This window comes from Mustela nigripes, unplaced genomic scaffold (assembly GCF_022355385.1).
Source record: "Mustela nigripes isolate SB6536 unplaced genomic scaffold, MUSNIG.SB6536 HiC_scaffold_76, whole genome shotgun sequence".
NCBI lineage: Eukaryota > Metazoa > Chordata > Mammalia > Carnivora > Mustelidae > Mustela > Mustela nigripes.
Window position 1 is genome coordinate 2,389,690 of NW_026739491.1, and position 16,454 is coordinate 2,406,143.

Genomic DNA, 16,454 nt, shown 5'->3' on the forward strand with positions numbered 1-16,454 from the left:
GGCTGCTTACCTCAAGCTGTGTGATGCTGAGCAACTCCACTGTCTTCCTTGGCTCTCCATTCTTTTCTCTGTAATAATAATAATAATAATAATAATAACAACAGCAGCAGCAGCAGCTCCGTGTCAGTGAGACCCTTCCACACATCCTGCATTGTGTCCCAAACTTTACAAATGTCATCATTTATCGAAGCCTCGTGGCACCCTAGTAGTTAGAGATCAGTACCCCTAGTTTAGAGCTGGGACTGGGGCCCAGAGAGGTTAAGAAAGTTGCCCAAGGCTACACAGTAAAATTAGAACTGGATCGGTCTGCCTCCCTTGCTCTTAACCATTGAACTCCACTGCCTCTGTGAATAAGAGGGGACGGACCTAACGATGCCAGAATTCTTTTTAGCTCAAAAATGGTGATGATTTTTTTTGGCGATCGTGGGGCTCTTCAAGAAGGGCAGGGGCAGGCATTAGTCACACACTGGGTGGGGGAAGGAGAACAGAGGCAGCTGGCTTTAAAGCATCTGATGGGTCGGGAGTCTTTGGAGCTCCCCTCCCTTGGAGTCCCAGAGAGGCCCAAACCCTCGAGGCTAGAGCCAGAGCCTGATCCCCAGCCGAACCCAGGGGTCCCGCACCTTCCCTGAAGGCAAGGAGTAAATAAGGAGAGAGAATGCAGCGTCTTCCAAAAATAAAACCTGAGGACAACTCAGACAGGCCGGGACAGCTGAGGAAGCCAGGGGCCGAACGCTGAGTGCACTGGAGAGAGGGAAGAGGCCAAGGGAGTTCCAGCCAGAGCCGGGTGGCAGGCTCCAACTGAGAAGGGCCTTCCAGCTGGCCAGGGGCCGGGAGAGCAGCTTGGCTGGGTGGCCACGGGGCTCTGTTGACACTCTCGGGCCTAGTCAAACCCTGAGGGCAGCTCCTACAGCACCAAACAGGGGACTCTGGTCCCTGAGAACTGGTCTGTCTGGGGCTTAAGAACAATAGGGCCTTGGGAAAGAACCACCTGGGTACCACAGGCCCCACTAGGGAGGAGCTGAGGGAAGGAAGCCAGGAGCATGGAAACTCTGCCTGCAGCGGGAGTAAGCTGGCATGGAAGCGGAATTCAGGCCAGTCATTCCTGGAGGCTCAGCTGCAGAAGAAAGGCCTCAGTCCATTAACTCACTGGCACATTCCTTCATTCACCCATTCGTTCAGTCCATCAGGCAGTCACTCAGCAAACAGCTGAGCACCTAGCATGTGCTGGGACCAGCGCTGGGCTTCAGAGATACACATGAGAACTGGTCACAGCAGACATAGAGGCGATGTGGCTGGATCATCTCAAGCTATACTAAGACACTAGGAAACTATCCTAAAGCCAGTAAGAAGCCATCGATAGATACCGAGGAGGAAAGTCATATAGTCATATTGTGTTAGGAGGTACCTCTTAATGGAAGGTAGAGAATGTTCTGGAGACTGATCAGAGTTCAAGCCTGAGACTTACCTTCCTCAGTGGGGTGTATTCATACTGCTAGTCAGAAAGTCTTTTGTGAGCAGGAGCTGGACTTTGTTCATCTGTATATACACAGGCCTGGGCACATAGTAGGTGCTTAGTAAATCCTGAAGGAATATATAAGTCATGAATAAATGGATGTGATTAGATGTCCTTATTCTCCAGAGGCCCCCAGTGCCAGCACTGGCACTGAGTCTCCAGTGTCCTGAGCTGTTCCACAGGGATCCTCTGGCCACCGCGTATGGACCAACATCTCCAGCAGCCAGACCGTGGGCTGCTGCGCCCTCAGTGGTGCCAGTCACAGCTAATCCCAGCCCTGGGCGGCGGCACTTGCTGCCACCGCTTCCTCCTGCCCAGACAGTACCTGGCACTAACCCCAGGGCTGGGCCACAGCACATGGGCCGCCTGGTTGGAAGGTGCCAGGGGCTGGCCAGGAACCTGCAGGCCAGCTCTCTCTGCTTTCCTGAGGGGTCTGTGGCCTGGCCAGGGAAGGGTTACCTGTGTCAGGGGAGGGGAGCAGAGAGCCACACCAGCAGGGGGCTATAGGGGAGAATGAGAACACACGCTCTCCCCAGACCCTGCTGTGTGTGCGGGAAGCAGCCAATGGTGGGCTCTCCCTTCCTCTCTCCAGCACAAGCACGGAAAGGCTCAATCCCTGTGGCATGCCCTCCTCCAGTCCCAGTCCTCACTGTCCCAGCCCCAGGCGAGCCTGGGACTCCCAATGCTGCCTCGCTGGGGGTCATATGACTCAGGCGTGTGGGTTGGCGCAGTCAGCCTCTAGTTCTGTGGTGGTGTGACATGTTGTGTGTGTTCAAGTGAGAGGGTGCGGGGCCATGCCTGACCATCTCGGGGGTGGCTGCGCGCATGTGCGTGTCTACAGGAGAATGTGTGTCCGTCTGATCACCCCTGGGGAGTGTGTCCTTGATGGGGCTGTGTTGGTGCCTGCCGGTGTCAGCCTCGGGAAACCCCTGAGTGTGTGTGTGCCAGGCTGGATGTGGGATGTGTCCGAGGATGCGGATCTTCCGTTGTGTGGTATCAGAAAAGTGGTGTTTCCCTGTGTAAGAAGGAACCTCACAGCCCACGTCGGTAGAGCACATGCACATGTATGCACACACATACACACACAGAGAAGCTTTTCTGCTTACTTGGACTTGGGCTCTGTGGTGAATAGTTCGGTAGGGGGAAAATATGAAACCTCAGCAGCCGCCTTCCCTGGGCCTGTGGGGAATGGGGGATGAGAGTGAGGTTGGAGGTTGGAACAATGTGTCCCCCTCCTTAACCCCCATGCCTTTGCCAGGAAGACTCAGGGACCAGCTCCAGGGACTGGAGAACTGGCTCCACCCCTTCCCAGTCCCCAGGGAGGCCAGGACAGAGGAAAAGAGCCCAATCTCTGAAGACTTGTTCACCTCACGCTTTTTCTGTCTACCACCCCTGCCTCAGTAGGAACATGGTGTATAACAGATAGGGGAAACTGAGGCCTGTCAAGGAGATATCACCTGCCCCTGCCCAGGTCTGCCCTGGAGCACAGCTGGATCTTGAACTGGGGAATCCCAAGTCTGGGTCCAGGGTCTTTTCCCCTTCACGGGAGGACCTTTGATTCTGGCTCTGGGAAGGGGCCCCCAAATGCCCGGATGGTGATGCTTAAGGACTGGGAGGGCCTGACAACCAGATACCCGGGGCCCACCTCCTCTCCCCTAAGTCCCTCCCTGGTCTTTCTTGAGCCTACCCCTCTCCCCACCACACACACACACACACACACACACACACACACTCAGGGCACAGCACTGACTCAGACTGGTGGCCCTTCAGCTTGAAATGGGGTCGATTTTCTAGTGACCACGAGGCAAGTAACCGTCCCGGAATGTATGGGTCAGTATGGTGGGGGGGGGGGGGGGCCTGCGAGGGAGGGAAGGGGGAAATGTGAGAGGACTCTCCTCCCATCTCTCCCCAGAGCTAACTCTCGGAAGGAATGTCCGGGCTCGGGATTCCCCCCCACTCCTTATCCCACAGCTCAGGCTGGACCCACTCTGGTCTCCTCCCTCCTTTCCCCAAGCACCGACGGAATCAGCGCGGGCGAGGGGAGAGGCAGAAGTCAGGGACCCGGGTGCATGAGCCGTGGGGCTAGGGGCGGAGGGAAGGGGGCGCTCTGAGGCTGCCCCAGGATGGGGGAAGCACCTTCTCCCGCACACCGTCTGGGCAGACCGCTGGACTCCCGGAGCTTTCCCCTCTCTGCCTTGACCCCAGTGAAGAAATTACAGGAGGGGTACTGAGAGGAGCTACAGTTGGTCCTGTTACCGCCCCGAGAGCGTTCCCACTCCCCGCAAGGCCAAGGACCCGCCGCCCCGTCAGTGCGCCCAGTGGTAGGGCTGCTCGAAGACGGACGGAGGGAGCTGAGCTGGAAGAGCCGTGAAGGGACTTAAGAATTGCGGCTCGACCTCCCCTGCGAGCCGGGGACGTCTGGCGAGACCCTCCCTCTCCACTTCCCCCCTCCTGCTGGGGGGTCGTGCCACTTATAAGGGTCTTGGGACTGCGTGGGGCTGCCGGCCTCCTGAAGCTCGCAGGCGCCGTCAGCGCCTCTGCCCAAAGCGCAGAGAAGCACGCGCGGTCGGACCTGGCGCTCCAGGCCCTTCCCACGCCCCGGCGGTCTGCGAAACGCGGAATCCTACTTCGCTCGCTCCCCGCCGCCGGCTTCCCGCAGCCTCCTCCCATTGGCCAGGAGCTCCGCGGGACCCACCAATAAGCAGGCCGGACTCCGGCGCGGGGCGGTCCCACAGCGCGCGGGCGTTAACCTCTGGCGGGCGACTTGTGACTGGCGGGACCCGGTGTTTCTTTACATTCAAAGGGCAGGCGGCTGAGACCCGGCTACCGCTGCGGGTGTCGCCGGGAGTGGTGTGCGCGGAGATGCAAGCAGGACAGTCCGAGACTTCTCCGACAGAGAGAGAGAGGGAAGCCGGGGCTAACTGCGCCTGGCCTCGGAGAAGGAGCTTATATTGGCAGGACTGTAGGAAAAAGTCTTTAACGAGGAGGGAAACAAATCATAATATTTCCTTCTCTGGCTTCCCATCCCGGTTGCCTGGCAAGGCACCCCAGAACGCTCACCACCCCCATAGAACCCTATCCCCCTCTGAACGTTGACCCATGACCCCCTGCCATTTACAGATTTAACACCCCCCATGACCCCCTGCCATTTACAGATTTAACACCCCCCCTCCCCCCACCCCGAATAATTTCCTTCGGATAGTCTTGAAGAAATATCAGCTTTTAGCGTGCGAACTGGGGGTAGCGCTGGGTGTGGTTGGGGGTTTAGGTGAAACGCGGGCATGCTGGAGCTGAGGAGGCCCGAGATCCCCGGAGTGGCAAGGTTGGGGGAGGGTGGGTACCGTGGAAGAAGTGCGAGGACAAGGAGAAGGTGATTCCCATTCCTGTGCAGCCTTGGAGCTGCAGAGAACCCCTCCCTCACCACGACCAACTCACTGTGTTACCCTGGGTAGGTGGCTTTCCCTCTCTGGACCTCAGTTTCTTCATTAGGAAATGGGATGGGAGTGGGAAGTGAGGACCGTCGGTTTTCTCCGGTACCTTCTGTCTCTAATGTGATGATACAAACCAGCCATAACTGGGCTGCTTTGAAAAGTCAGGCACCAGGTAGAAACAAGGCTACAAAGTTCTCCGAAGGGAGTCCCTTCTGGTATGTTCCCTTGAGTAGGAGATTGGCCTGGAGGTAATGAGACATGCCCACCATGACCGCCGGTGGTGCGACCAGCACACAAGGAAGCCCTGCGCAAAGAGGATGTGTTTTCTGAATGTCCTCCCCCTCCCCCCCACACCCTGTCTGCCCCTTGGCCGCCCTCCCCTTACACTTGGCTCCCACCCTCTGGAAGCTCCATCTTGCTGGGCCTTGGCTGCTGTTTCCAGCAGGTGGGGGCTGCTCACAAAACGGGGCCAGCTGAGCTCCCTGAGCAGGATCTGCGGGCACCCTGAAAGGGGTCTCTGAGAAGGGCCTGTTTCATCTGCCTGGAGTTAAGGCCTTCAGGGACCCCCAGCCCAGACTGAAGGAAGCATTTCTCCTCTCCCAGGCCCCAGGAAAAGGCTTGGCAAACCCTTATCTCCTGAGAAGCAGCTGCTGGAGGAATACCTTAGCGGCTGACTCACTGCCCTCCCTTCCTGACCACCCCCTCCCACTGGGCCCCACACCATGCCTCTGAGAGACCCCGAGAGAAAGGGCAGGGGCAAAGCGCCCCCAGCTGGGCTGGCCCAGTCCTGCAGAGGGTCTAGCTCGCATAGTCACAGTCCTGGGGCGGGCTGGGGCTGGGGTGGGGGGGAGTACCTTGTAAATGGTCTTAGTGCGGGATCAGTTATTCTCAGAGATGTGTTTAGTACTAGTATCTCCTCGTACTGCCTCACGCCAGGCGCTGATGATCAATTGACATACTGATGGCATTGCCTTCTGGGGTTCAAGGCCATATCCCTCCACCAGCAGTTCCCACCGGCCAGGTGCTGGGATCCAGCAGGTGAACGAGATACAGACTCCGTCTCAGGGAATTTTCAGGCTGGCAAACAGGCAATTTGTGAACAGAGCAATGTCTGCTACAGTTGGGGAAGGACTGGACAATGAGGGATTGTGGACACTTCCTGTTGTACTTGGCTTCCCTGGGCCTCAGTTTCCCTCTCTGTCAAATGCAGATATGCAACTTCCTTATCCCATTGGGTGATTATGAGGATTAACTAAAATCATGCATATGAAAGCACTTTGGAAGGTTAAAATCATGGTAAAAATGGAGAGTAGATGATAAGTCCTGGCAAACTGGGAGAAGGGGAGAGAGAACCTGCGTTGATGGGTTTCTGCATTTATTTTGTCCTTGATTCTTTGATCATTCTTTAGCTCAGCTCAGGCTCAGACTGGCTTTTGGCAGCTGCTATTTTCATACTAATAATGGCTACCAACCACTGAGTACTCACTACACACTAGGCACCATTCTGCTACGTGCATTAATGTGTGTGTGTTCTGTGTGTAAGGGGTATACGTACTTTACTCATTTTACCCTCATAATCCTATAAGGTGAATATTAAGCACCTCACAAATATTTGCTCTTCATGACAACATTATGATGTAGGCACTATTATTTCCCCTTTGCAGATAGGGAAACTGAGGCACAGAGAAGTGAAATATTCTCAAGCTTATTCTCAGAGGGCTTCTCTGTTCACCCCTTCAGGACTGGGGCAGGCTTTGAGTATTCCATGCCACAAAGGGCCAATGGATCCAGACCTCAAGCCACCACCACAGAAGCCAGTCATTAACCCCTCACCAGGCTGGACTCCAGGACCTGAAGCAATCCCCCTCCCACCGCCTCTTCCACCCCACCAGCAAATGTACTCAGTCAGTAAATAATGAACAGCAGTAGTGTTTCCTTGCATGTTTATAATTCTTTAAGAGAGAAAAAAATAAGCACCTACTACATACCAGGCACAGGGTGTTTTATTAATAATAAGAGGTAATGGGCGCCTGGGTGGCTCAGTGGGTTAAGCCGCTGCCTTCGGCTCGGGTCATGATCTCAGGATCCTGGGATCGAGTCCCGCATCGGGCTCTCTGCTCAGCAGGGAGCCTGCTTCCTCCTCTCTCTCTCTGCCTGCCTCTCTGCCTACTTGTGATCTCTCTCTGTCAAATAAATAAATAAAATCTTTAAAAAATAATAATAAAATAAAAAATAAAAAATAAATAATAAGAGGTAATGTTTGTTGAGTACTTATTATGTACTCAGGGCCATCGTCACAACAATTCTGACAGAATCTGTTATCATCCTCACCATACGAAAGAGGAAATGAAGCAAAGAGACGTTAATTAACTTACCCAAGATCTCAGAGACGAATATTTTTCAACCTTTTTCGTTTCTAAGAAATGTATTTTACTTCATTACACACACACACACACACACACACAACTGGGACAAGAACCTTACCAGGTATTTTAGCTCCCTACATGAAGTGCAGTCTGGTATTTTCTACTCTTCTTTCTGTTTTATCTTTTCTTAAATCCTGGTTGTGACCTACTAGATTGATTTCACAACCCGTTCATGAGTCCCTGAGCCACAGTTTCATCAACACTGAGTCATAGCCACAAGTATCCAGGCCAGGATTCGAACCCATGTAACATGGCTTTGGAGCCTAATCTCCTGGCATAAAGTACGTCTGGAAGAGCAGAGTCTGGAGGCATAAGGACAGATGTGGACTGTGCTAATGAGGGGAGGAGAAGCCTTGATAATCCCCCACCTTGCACTCCAGTGAAAGATACCAAAGACACCAACACATCTCTAGGATGCAGACTTGCTGGTGTAGACACACCCTCTTTATTTAGTCTTCCCATGAAGTAGGGTGGATGGAGAATCAGTCTGAGTGACTGAACCAAGGTCGCGGAGCCAGAACTGAGAGCCTGGTATCCTGTCACCTGGTCCAGGGATGCTACTGCGCCCTCTCCTTAAGGATAATGACAGTGAGGCAGGAGATGGCAAGCGGGGGTGGAGGGAGAGGTAGTGGTGACAGCGGTGATGGTCATGACAGAACCCATAATAGTTGTCCTGGGTACTTGGGTAGTGGGGAGGGTGGTGGTGTTACTGATGGCAGGAAGAATAATGGGGAGGTTGCAGTGACAGTGGCAGTGGTGGCAGGTTTGGGAGCCCCACTACAACAGCATGTGTGCCCCCATTTCAAGCAAAGTTGACTGCCCCCTCCCCCTCCTCCTTCCCCAGCACTTCCCGGAGCACCTGGACCACTTTGCAGAAAACATGGAGGACTTCTCCAACGACCTGTTCAGCAGTTTCTTTGATGATCCCGTGCTGGACGAGAAGAGCCCTCTACTGGACATGGAACTGGACTCCCCCACCCCAGGCATCCAGGCTGAGCACAGCTACTCCCTGAGCGGTGACTCGGCGCCTCAGAGCCCCCTCGTGCCCATCAAGATGGAGGACACCACCCAAGGTAAGAAAGGGTAGCAGAACCCAGGGACAGCCCAGACCCCAGGACCCCCAGGAGGGTTTGATATGAGAGAGAACAAGAAGGCAGGGGGCCACACTCCTCTGAGAGGTGTTTGTGGGTGACTCCTCCGGGAAGCCCCTGGGCATCTCAGCCTGCAGTGCCCTTCTCTGCTCCCTTGAAAGCTTCCTCCCCCACCCCTCACCCCCCCCAGAAAAATGAGGCTTCAGGAAAGTTCTTCAGGAGAATTTTACCATGTTCACACACACGGTAAAATGCTTGGTAGGGACATGGGAGCAAGCAAGCCCCCCACCCTTGCCACCATGGCATCCTCCAGCCTCAAGGGCCTGCGCACGGGGTACAGGGTGTGGACCAATCCAGTTCCGCTGTGCATTCGGATGCTTCTCCCAGCAGCCATGTGATCTTGAGCAAGTTGCTTTATCTCCCTGGGCCTGTTTTCTCAGTTATAAAATGAAGATAATAAATGTGTCATAGGAATTCTGGCCAGGATTTTTAAATCTGTACATAAAATACCCAGTTGAGTGCCCAGTGCATAATATATAAAAAGAATTATTGGCTATTTTCACTGTGAGTGTTAAAGTCTTGTTAATACTTTAGCGGCTGGTCCAGGGACCAGTGTTTTTAATTCCGCTTTCTCTTCTGAGGACAGTGGTCTTGAATGAGTTTCTTAATATTCTCATCTATTAAATGGGAAGAATAATAATGCCTGCCGCATAGGAATATCGGGAGGGATAAAAGAATTCAGAAGTAGTGAGGCCTGAGAGTCTCACTCAGCTCAAGAAGTGTGTGCTGCTTCTGAGGGTCTTTGAGATCCCCCCAGGGGCAGAGATGGGACTCTGCATCCCTACCCTGCTCACCTCTGTGGGGGCAGGGACACCGCCTGGGGTTCAGATGGCTTAAGGGCTGGGGCTACAGAGGTCTTAGCATCCCTGCATGCCCTGGCCTCTCCGGGAAGCTTCTGGAAATCGCATCAGCAGGTCCTCAGACCCCACCCTGGGGAGGGGCAGCGTGTGGGATGGACCTCCTCCCATGGCAGGTTCTCCATCCACCCCCACTAGGCCAGCCCAGGCTGGCCACCCCAAGTCTATTTTTAGAGCAATTTGTCTGTGGGCCCTTTGCAGGGGTAGCTTCCCGGAGGCCGGACAGCTGGCCCTGTAATTTGGGAAGATTGTGGGTGTTCCTGGAGCCCTGGGGCAGGCTGTGGCCCAGAGCTGGGGCACTCAGGCTCCCAGCAGGGTGGGGCCTCATCTCTGAGGTAGGACCAGGCACCACTGACCCCCTCTCTCTACCCACAGCAGGCCCCAAAGGCCAGAGTACCCTGGTCCTTCCCTTGCATCCCGGCTCCCCAGACCCCCACCTCATACCACTGCCGGGGGCTCACAGGGCTGACTTGGAGTGCAGGACTGTAGGCACTACTCAGGAAAAGGGGTGATGCCTGCCAGCCCTGTGGCCCAGGTGAGGCCAGGAGCTCCACTAAGAGGGCAGGAAGTGGATGTCCCCTAGGAAACCTGCACATCACACCTCACCACCCACATGCCCTCCCCACCCCTACCTCCTCACCACCCCCACCTCCTCACTACCCCCCCAGCCCATCAGCAGGTCCTGTGGATTCTCCCTAAACTTGTCTCCAGTATGTCCCTTCCCCTCCATCCCACTGTCCCTTCCTTTGCTCAGGCTTCATCTTCTCTTGCTGGACTATGTCATCAGCCTCTTTCGAGTCTCTTTGCCTCCATCTTGCCTGCAGTCAGGCCCTTCTCCATACGCACACAGCATGATTTTTTTTTTGACATTACAAATCTGAGCATGCTTAAACCCTTCGGTGCCCCCCCCCCCCTCCATTACCTTTAGGACAAAGTCACAGCTGTGAGCCCAGCCTCCAAGGCTGCACTACCCCTGCTGGCCTCTGTGGGCCCACCTTCCCCTTCCCTTTGCATTCCAGCTGCTCTAAACTGCTGGCGACTCTCACAAGGTCCTGAAAGCCTAGCACAGTGCTCAGCAAATGTTCACTGAATAGCAGTCATTCTATTAACAATAGCTAGCATTTACTGAGCATTTCCTTCTTGCCGGGCACATCTACAGATGAAGAAGCTAAGGCTCAGAGAGGTTAAGCAACTTACCTAAGGTCACACAGCCAGTCAAGAGGGGTCCAGATCTGTTGTCCATGCCTGCTCTGTGAGCTGCTGAGTAAAATAGATGCCCACCCACCTCCCCAACCTTTCTGGCCCCAGCCTACCTCACAAGTGCCCCATTCTGCCCTTGCTTGCCTGTACCCTAGTCTCTCTCCTCAGCGCAGTCTAGAGCAGCTCCTAGGGGGAGGAGGGCAGCAGAGCCCTCTGCTCAGGGAGTCCCCTGAGCCTGGTCCTGCCCCCTTCCCCAGACGTGGAACATGGAGCATGGGTGCTGGGACACAAACTGTGCTCCGTCATGGTGAAGCAGGAGCAGAGCCCGGAGCTGCCCATGGACCCTCTGGCTGCCTCCTCGGCCATGGCCGCTGCAGCCGCCATGGCCGCCCCCCCGCTGCTGGGCCTCAGCCCCCTGTCCAGGCTGCCCATCCCCCACCAGGTGAGCCTGAGGACTGTTCCCAGGGGCTGAGGGAGGGACACCGGGGTTGGGGGTGGGGGTGGGCCTCTGTGGGAAGAGGCCTCGGAAGCCTTGCGTAGCCTGGGGCTGTGTGAACTGGAAGCAACCTGAGGGTCAGAACTCTTGCACCAGGCCTCTGCCGACCCCTTGGGCTGCCCCTTCCCCGTCCTAGAATGGGAACAAGCTGTAGCACCCTCGGAGGAAGCTGGGGCCCCTCGCTGTATGCAGAAGGCAGCTGACAGGGACCTGGGCAGGGCTGAGCACCAGGGGCCTGGTCCAGGGCCTCAGGGATGGAGAAAGCCCAGGTCATATAACTCTCTCAAAAGTGTTGGGATTTTTAAAAAAGAAAGACCAAAATGAGAATACAACAGTTGCGCTGTATTTCAGTTGTATATGTTTGTGAGATCAATATTTTTTACCTCATACATTCAGGCCATCCCTCCCCCCACGACGCCACCCCCCCACACCCCCCTCACCCACCCCCTACTCTCCATGATACGCATTCAACTCTAGATCCAACAGGAACATCTGAAGAGCCTCCTGGGAATGCGAGCCCCAGACTCTGGGCCCTGCCTGGGTCCCAGCTCAGCTCTCATTTGTGCTCTGGGCATGTTGCCCCTCTCTTTCTTCCTCAGCTTTCTGATCTGTAAAATGGGAGCATGAACTGCCTCTAAGGGGCTCCAAGCCCTGAGTCTACAATGTAAGGGCCTGCTTGAAATGCCTACATTTGGGGTTTGACTGGCTCTGCCCCCTGCTGGCCACCACGTCTCACCTGATCAAAATGTATTCCGCCCAAGGCCAAGATTAGCCCCTTCCTACCCACCCGCCCCCCACTGACCCAGATGACCAAGGGCCCCTTGCAAAGACGGAAGATCTTTTGTGACCATCTCCAAGATGGCTCAGCGACTCCTCAGGCCTTGCCAAAGCAGGAAAGGAAGGCGCAGCAGCAGCGAGAGCCAGCCTCGGGAGGCGGGGCACGTGCCTCAGAGAGGGAAACTGAGGCTCAAGGAGCTAAGGGACTTGCCCAGAATCACACAGTGAGAAATAATGAGCTGCAGGGCGCCTGGGTGGCTCAGTTAGTTAAGCATCCCACTCTTGGTTTCTGCTCAGGTCATGATTTCCAGGTCGTGAGATCAAACCTGCTTAAGAGCCTCTCTCTCTCTCTCTCTCTCTATCCCTCCCCCACCTCTCTCCCCCTCTCTCTAAAAAAACAAAAACAAAAATCCCACACGCGGAAATAATGAACCGCATTCCAAAACTGGCCTCCAAGTCTCAGAAGCCCACACTTTCCACTCTAGTAAGAGCGCGATGCCCTTGTGGAAGGTCCAGGAACCAGAAGCTGGCATTGTTGGTAATAGGCTGGGTGACACACCCTCCCGCATCACAGTGCCTTCTCTGTCCCCTGAGGGCTGAGCTGGGATGCAGACCAGAGACTCTCCAAGGTCCCTGCCAACTTGAACCTTCTGTGATTCTTACTCATCTGCCCACATTGGAGGCTCTGTGTCGCACCCACAGTGTCATGGCCTCTCTCTGCTGGCTGTGGACCCAAAAGAGAGACTCAGCCCTGAAATCCAGCACCCCAAAACACGGTGCCTCCCACAAAGAGAGAACCAGTCAGATGCATATTGAGAATCGTGTGTAGGAAGCCAAGAATGTTCTTTTTTTAAGTTCAATTAATTAACACATAATGTATTATTAGTACCAGAGGTAGAGGTCGGTGATTCATCAGTTGCATGTAACACCCAGTGGTCACTACATCACATGACCTCCTTAATGTCCATCACCCAGAGACCCCATCCCCTCTCCCCCTCCCCTCCAGCAGCCCTCCATTTGTTTCCCATGGTTAAGAGTCTCCTGTGGTTTGTCTCCCTCTCCGATTTCATCTTGTTTTATTTTTCCCTCCCTTTCCCTATGCTCCTGTTTTCTTTCTTAAATACTGCATAGGAGTGAAATCCTATGATAATTGTTTTCCTCTGATTGACTTATTTGCATAGCATAATTCCTTCTAATTCTATTCATGTCATTGCAAATAGCAAGATTTCTTTTTTTTAATAGCTGAGTAATATTCCATGGTATGTATGTATGTGTGTGTATATATCTACACACACATATATATCACATCTTCTTTATCCATTCAGCTATCAATGGACATCTAGGCTCTTTCCATAGTTTGGCTATTGTGGACATGGCTGCTATAAACACTGGGGTGCACATGCCCCTTCAGATCACTACATCTGTAGCTTTGGGGTAAATACCCAGTAGGCCATGCATGCTCTTGATGCCCTTTCTGGAACAGCAAGTTGGAACATAAAGAAATAGCAGCGCGTGTTTGTTTAAAACATAAATCTAGTTCTGTCAGTCCCTTGCGATACACCCCATCAGGGACTCTTTATTGTTTCAGACTTCTTTGCCTGGCCCCTTTCTACCTTCTGTGAATCCTACCACCACCCCCACCCCACCCCCTGCCCAGGTCTTCTGGTCTTGTTTCCTACCACTCCCTCCTGGCACACCCCTACACTCTGGACACCCCCAAATACCTGCAGATTCCAGAGCCAGCCATGCTCTCTAGCCCCTTGGGCCTTTGCAGATGGAAATTCCTTTCATTTCACTTACCACCTGCCTTGTCCTTTATCTGGAACAATCCTGTTTATACTTCAAGACTCCTTTCAAGGTTCAGCTGCCTAGAGAGCTCACCCCGCGCCCCCAGCCAGTTCAGGCCTTCTTCATCGGCACTACTGTTGCCATTCACTGAACAGCAACAATGTGCCAGACATTACTTTTCTCCTCTTGGCAACCCATATACCAAGGCCTGTGACCTTCAGAGTCAGCAAAGAGCAGCTTCCATTAAAGAGATGGCCTTGCCCTTGGAGGCCACAAGAAGCCCTCCTTCTCCAAGCTTAGGTCTAAACTACACTAGCTACTTAGCTATCATTCTCTTCTCTTAGGTCTGACTTGACTTCTCGAAGCCTCAGAACTTGCCTCTCCTCCGTCTGGGCTGTGCCCAGAACCCTGGGTCTATCCACCTCCTTAATTGTGCAGAGCAGACCGCCAGCCCTAGGGAGGGTGGGAGGTTGAACAGCATGGTGGGGACAGCCCCAGGGGCAGCTGATGGAGCTGGACCTGTCTCTTCCTCAGGCCCCAGGAGAGATGACTCAGCTGCCAGTGATCAAAGCAGAGCCCCAGGAGGTGAATCAGTTCCTCAAAGTGACACCGGGTAAGTGTGTCCAGAGAGGGACTCTTTCTTTCCAGTCTTGGGCAGACAGCATCCTTTGGCCCAGCCCATCCATCTCCCTCAACAGCCCCCATATCTCCCCAGAATACCCTTTCCTCCCTGCCCTGTGCACTTTCCAACCATCCAGCTCCCTTTTTACCTAGTCTACAACTGTCATCTCTGTTATTGACACCCTCACCCTGTTAGCTAATCCCCCCTCCTGTCATTCACTAATGGAAGCCCACTCTATGGTCACCCATCCATCCATCCATCCACCCATTCATTCATCCATCCATCCACAAGACTTCGTTGGGCATGTCTCAGGAAGCAGAGACAGAAGACAGGTCCTGTGCCAGTAGATCACAGAGTAGTGAGAGCCAATTTCATAGCACAGGTATGGGTTAAAGATGGCAGATTTTCCAGGAGGCTGTGAAGGCACATCCCCAGATCTGACAGGGGAGAAGGGAACAGAGAAAGCTTCTTGAATTGGCCAGAAGAAGAACAGGCTGACCAAATCTTTCCAACCCTATCTCATTAATTCATCAAACATTCATTGAGCATGTACTGTGTATCAGGCTCCGGGCTGAGTAGCACAAGGTTTAGAAAGATGAATAAGACCCAAGCTTCGCCCTCCCATTGCTCCCTTCCTCGGAGAGAAGATTCACAGAAGGTAGGAAGGGGCCATCGTGAAAACACATCATGTTGTAAAGCGCTCTTCAATCCGTAAGGCATCTTCACAGACATGAGCTCATTGTGTCCTCACGGCTCCCTGCAGTCCATTCATTCCCTTCCAGCAGGGAAGTGAGGCTGGGAGGGGTTAAGAAATAGGACTACAGGTCACACACCTGGGGCACATGACAGCAGAACTTGAACTCAGGCCCCCTGACTCCATATTCCAGGCTCTTTACCTTATGGCATTCTTAAGAGGCAAATGAAAGTCCAGGGAGAGAGAGAGGACTCCTCCAGGGGGGCAGCTCGAGGCAGAGTCTGGAAGGACGTGGCCGTTCCTCTGGAGCCTCAGCCCGCTCCGCAATGATCAGGGCTTTCTGTGCTGTCCTGGGAGCTCTCCCTGCTGGGCTCTCGGTCCTCGTGGCTCTACCTAGGCCTTTCTCTGACCACCTACAGCGTGTCAGTCTTCCTGATGCTGTAACCACAGAGCAGGAGTGGGGAGGGGAGGCTTTGGACTGCAGGGCTCTTGGCTGGTGTGCTTAGAGCCCAGTGCCTGCTGTCCTGTCACACTCAAGTTGGAAGTGGAAACCCTGAGATTGCTGTGGCTGATGTTTGGCAGTGGGAAAAAGGAAGTGACAGAGGCTGTTGCTTTCCCCGCCTGATCCCCATGGGTCTAGCTGTGGGCAAACTCCAGTCCCCTCTGGGGTTACCAGTGGAGGCTCCCAAGGGCCTGGACCCTGTGAAGTCAGGGAGGGGGAGGGACTTCGAGAATCTGGCTTCCATGATAGTCACACCAGGGACCGGGCTTAAAGGAGCCAGGCTTCTGTGGCGTCGGAGACAGGCTGGCATTCAGAAATGAACTTCCAGGATGTTAGCTTAACTTTCTGACATGGCAGAGGAGCTTCTGATGGGATAGCTGGTCAAGGCCCCAGTGTTCCGTCCCCCACAGTGTCGGGGGGACCCGGCTGACCTCTGATGTCCGAGCAGAGGTGGGCTGCAACCCTGCTAACCTGGATTCCCCCTGCTCTCCCCAGAGGACCTGGTGCAGATGCCTCTGACGCCCCCCAGCAGCCACGGCAGCGACAGTGACGGCTCCCAGAGTCCCCGCTCTCTGCCCCCCTCCAGCCCTGTCCGGCCCATGGCCCGCTCGTCCACGGCCATCTCCACTTCCCCCCTTCTCACCGCCCCTCACGTAAGCAGCTGGGGGCGGGCTGGCCCTAGAGGTGAGGGATTGAGTAAGTCCACCCTGCACAAGAGCAGCGATGAAGGGTCTGGGACCCCCAACCCTGATGGTCCCCATCCCCACAAGCATTCAGAGAGGTGTGTGCCCAGCAGATGAGAGTGAGAATCTTTTCATCCTGCTCTGGGGTAAAGAGGAAACAGGTAGAGAAGTCCAAGAAGCTGCCGAATCCCCACTGTGGCAGGGACTAGAGGCAGGACTAGAACTCCACATTACCGGGGATGATGGCTCAGGCCAGCTCCAAGGAGCACTGCTTGGGGAGTGGTGCTCAGGAGGCCCAAAATTGCCCTGGGAAA

General features: G+C 54.4%; 1 protein-coding gene across 1 annotated transcript in view; it reads left to right on the top strand.

Annotated features, from left to right (window-relative positions):
• The window catches only part of LOC132008271 (cyclic AMP-responsive element-binding protein 3-like protein 1), a 35,103-nt gene that overhangs the window by 11,038 nt on the left and 7,611 nt on the right, over positions 1-16,454 (top strand). Inside the window, exons 2-5 of the mRNA XM_059386814.1 lie at positions 8,215-8,443; positions 10,836-11,020; positions 14,174-14,252; positions 15,953-16,110. Coding sequence (XP_059242797.1) covers positions 8,215-8,443; positions 10,836-11,020; positions 14,174-14,252; positions 15,953-16,110 — 651 coding nt within the window. The remainder of the gene's footprint in view (positions 1-8,214; positions 8,444-10,835; positions 11,021-14,173; positions 14,253-15,952; positions 16,111-16,454) is intronic.